The sequence below is a fragment of the Vombatus ursinus genome, unplaced genomic scaffold, assembly GCF_900497805.2.
Source record: "Vombatus ursinus unplaced genomic scaffold, bare-nosed wombat genome assembly UNPS02010193.1, whole genome shotgun sequence".
Taxonomy (NCBI): domain Eukaryota; kingdom Metazoa; phylum Chordata; class Mammalia; order Diprotodontia; family Vombatidae; genus Vombatus; species Vombatus ursinus.
In genome coordinates this window covers 2,107,332-2,110,720 of record NW_020949971.1, presented here as the reverse complement: position 1 = coordinate 2,110,720, position 3,389 = coordinate 2,107,332, and the positions used below count along the sequence as shown (strand labels likewise).

Below are 3,389 nucleotides of genomic sequence, written 5' to 3'. Positions count from 1 at the left end.
CCCATTCCCCTTTAGGATGGCTCCAATGGTTGGCAAGATCTTTCTAAGATGCCAAGCCTCAACTGACTTCTCAGCACCACTCACAACTGGTCCTCATTCTGCCCTCTGGGGATGAGCATAAGGCTAATTCCTCTTGCTCTTGAGAGCTAAGCAGACGTACCTCAGCCCCGATTCTTCAGGCATGATGCCGAGGTCCTTCCCTGTCCTTGATGACGAGGGCCCGGGTCTGACCATCTCCTCGCCAGCCCCGAGCCTCACTGAAGGTTCTGGCTGCCAGGTCACACCTCCCTTACAATCTACAAAGATGCCTGACTTCTTCCACAAGAAGGAACAGTCCAGAGTATGCGAGGGTTTGTAATGACAAAAGGTAACGCATTTAGTCAACCTTTACAAGAAAAATGTGAATGATTTTTATTTGCTCATGAGATCGCAGAGAGCCCACCCTCTCATCTTACACAAGTTGGCACGCCCTCCCAGAGATGCCCACAACGCCTCCCTTACAGACCAAGGCCCGCAGAGGTCACAGGCCCGACCCACGGTCACCCAGCGAGGACGCAGCAGACCTCCTCTGGCTTCAAATCCACTAGTGTTTCCACCACTCCGCACCGCTCTCATGTGGTCTCCAATCAGAGGTAAAACTCATCGACAACAGAGGCTGAGGAAAAACGATCGGCTTGTCTGTGTCCTGATTTCCCTCTGCAGAGCCACAACACAGACCCAGTCGTTTTTTCCCCATTTCCCCTCGTGTAATGATCCATTTCTAAATGAGCCAGCCTGGCCAGTCCTACAGGATGGCTTCATGTGCAAGGGCCTCGTCCTTCTGGACAGAGCCTTCATTTAAACCATCAAACCAGGACATCTGCAGAGCCGATACTGACGTGAGAATCATTCATTACATCAAAGGTGCAGTGGCGGGTTCTCTTCCTGCCCCAGGTGCAGGTCCCACCTGGCCAGACACCTTCACCCTCCATGCTGCTGTGGCCAGAAGCACACAACACAAAGACAAAGCCGTGGCTCGGAGCGTGGCCGGCCTTCTGGGGATGAGCCACCACCTCCTGGAGCTCTGTGAGGCTGCTTCGTGGAGGACTGAGGGTCAGCGCCCCGGCCCCCCGGGGCACAGGCCCCGAGTCAGTCACCACCACATCACAATGACCCGCTGGAGGACTTTATACTGACTAAAGCCGGACATATTGGCATGATCACTTGGGAAGAAAATTTTTCCTGAAAGATAAAGGGAATGTGATATTTTAATGATCACCACCCCAAATAGTAACTTTTTTTTAAAAAAAAGACTGCAGGAGGAAAACAAAAAGAGGCCAAGACTTTCTTTATAAATAAACCAGTCCATTTCAGTTAAAAATATCAATTTAAAAGAATATGAATTTATAAAATACTTGAATTTATCCAAAATTACATGCATAGGTATTTCATTTCTAATAATCAGGAAGTAGCAGCAGAAACTTAAATATGGTAAAAGACTTTATCAACAATAAATACAAAGGATATTTTTAGTGCAAAGAGTGCAGAAGGATTTCTCAAACAAAGATAATAAAAGGCATCCTAATTTGTACAAAATCAGGCCCAGCTCTACGCAATGGATACAGTTAATCTCTACTACACAATACAACCATTAGGATGAAACGCCTGTTAGCAAATCACATCTACTGCGAATGTGCTTAATTGGGACTGTTCATTCTTCTCTTGGCAGTTCATGTGTCCAGGAAAATCTGCAAAGAAAAACCCCCACCAATTTACTTGGAGTGACACTTCCGATGATGACACGAGGGGAGTGGCTCCCTCTCTCGTGAAGAGCCCCCTGGACAACGTCCTCAGCCCGTAGCCCCGAGGGCAGAGGACGAACGTCTGCCCACGAGGAGCCTGCGTCCAGCCAGTGGGCAAAGTGGGGGCTCGGCCTGCAGCCCAGCAGTCACGCTGAGGAGGAGAAGGTGGGCCAGGGGGCCGGTGTGTGTGTGTGTGGGCTAGGCAAGATGCAGGGGATCTCCTCAGGAGGGGAGCCTGGCCGGGGAAAAGTGTGAGGAGGAGGAGGAGGAGTGGGGGGGATTTGACAGGAAGGAGGCCCCCCAACCCCAGCGGCACAGCATGGCAGAGTCAGAGGCCTCTCTGTGCTTACCTAGAGGGGAGCGTGGAACTGGGTGTGGGTAGCTATAGCCTGCTGAAGCTTCTCCTCTTTGGCTCGGCGACAATGGCAAATCTAGAGGAAACGTGGAGAAGGCCCCTGAGTCGGGACGACCCAAAGCCCCCCCACTCCCCGAATGGGCCTCCGGGCCCTTCACCCTCCTCCCTCCAGGTCTGGTCTGTCCGGTCACAATAAGACACAAAACAAGCCTTTTGCAGCTAGGAAGACTGAGCAAAGCTCTGGTTCCTCCACAGCCAGGCAAATAGGCGAGCAGGGGCGGGGGGCGCCGTACGAGGGCGACGTGTGGCTCAGGGCCCACGGGGACACCCAGGCCGTCGGCGTCCGACCCCCATCCCGCCCTGCCAGTGCGGCTGGGGGCCCGAGAGAGAGAGGGGTGCTGAGGATGGATGCCCCACGCCCCACCCTCTGTTGATCCCGGACATGCAGGTCCCCAAGGCGGCCGGCCGGCCAGTCATCTGCCCAGAGTGACCGGTCCGCGGCCGCACGCTAGTACGTACGGTTCTCTTCTCCATGAAGCTGCTGAGAAAATCATCTATCTCCATTTTGCCCTCGAGGAAGTCCTCAGCAAGGGTGTCTGACTCCTCTTCAGCCTGGTGGGCCGCCACCTTCAGCCTTGCCTGGAGGGCGCTGGCGCTGCAGCTCTGAAAGAGACAACGGAATCGGGGGTGTCAGCCCCAAGCGGGGGCTGCGGAGGAGAAGTGGCGCCCTCTGCCAGGCTCAGGCCGAGGTACCTCGCCAGAACTCCCTGTGTGGACGAAAGCTCGGCTCTGGCGGATGGATGACGCACCCGGAGCATTCTTGGAGGCCACGCCGGGGACCCTCCAAACCCCTTCAGAAAGCACAGGCGTTCTCAGAGGCAACAGGATGAAAATCACGTCTGTCTCTGCACAGTCTGGGGGCGCCTGGGGGTCTCGCGTCACTGGACGGGGCGGCTGCTACAACCCCTTCCTCATCTAACAGCCCAGAGGGGCGGGCACACACAGGTGTGCCCTTCCATGCCAACGGCAGGCCCCAGGGAGGAAGAATCCAACTCCACGGGCAACCTTGTGCTGTCTCCTCAAGGACGGCAAATGAAACAGAACCCGTCTCACTTTGTGGGTACCGAGGATTCAGCCCAACATCAACAGCACGGGAACCCCAAAATACAAACAGATATGAAAATACTTCGAGGCAGAGAAACACACCTCCCAAAGCGAGTTTTGCGTGCCAAGAAGCCCATCCCCGCCACAAG

At 54.6% G+C, this 3,389-nt stretch overlaps 1 protein-coding gene across 2 annotated transcripts in view; it reads right to left on the bottom strand.

Moving 5' to 3' along the window:
• Nucleotides 1-386: 386 nt before the first annotated feature.
• VPS37A (VPS37A, ESCRT-I subunit) overlaps nt 387-3,389 on the bottom strand; it is a 20,892-nt gene continuing 17,889 nt past the window's right edge. For both annotated transcript variants that reach the window (XM_027853728.1, XM_027853729.1), the window contains exons 10-12: nt 2,656-2,799; nt 2,132-2,212; nt 387-1,727 (exon numbers count right to left, since the gene is read on the bottom strand). In XM_027853728.1, coding sequence (XP_027709529.1) covers nt 2,132-2,212; nt 2,656-2,799 — 225 coding nt within the window. In that variant the 3' untranslated portion in view covers nt 387-1,727. The remainder of the gene's footprint in view (nt 1,728-2,131; nt 2,213-2,655; nt 2,800-3,389) is intronic.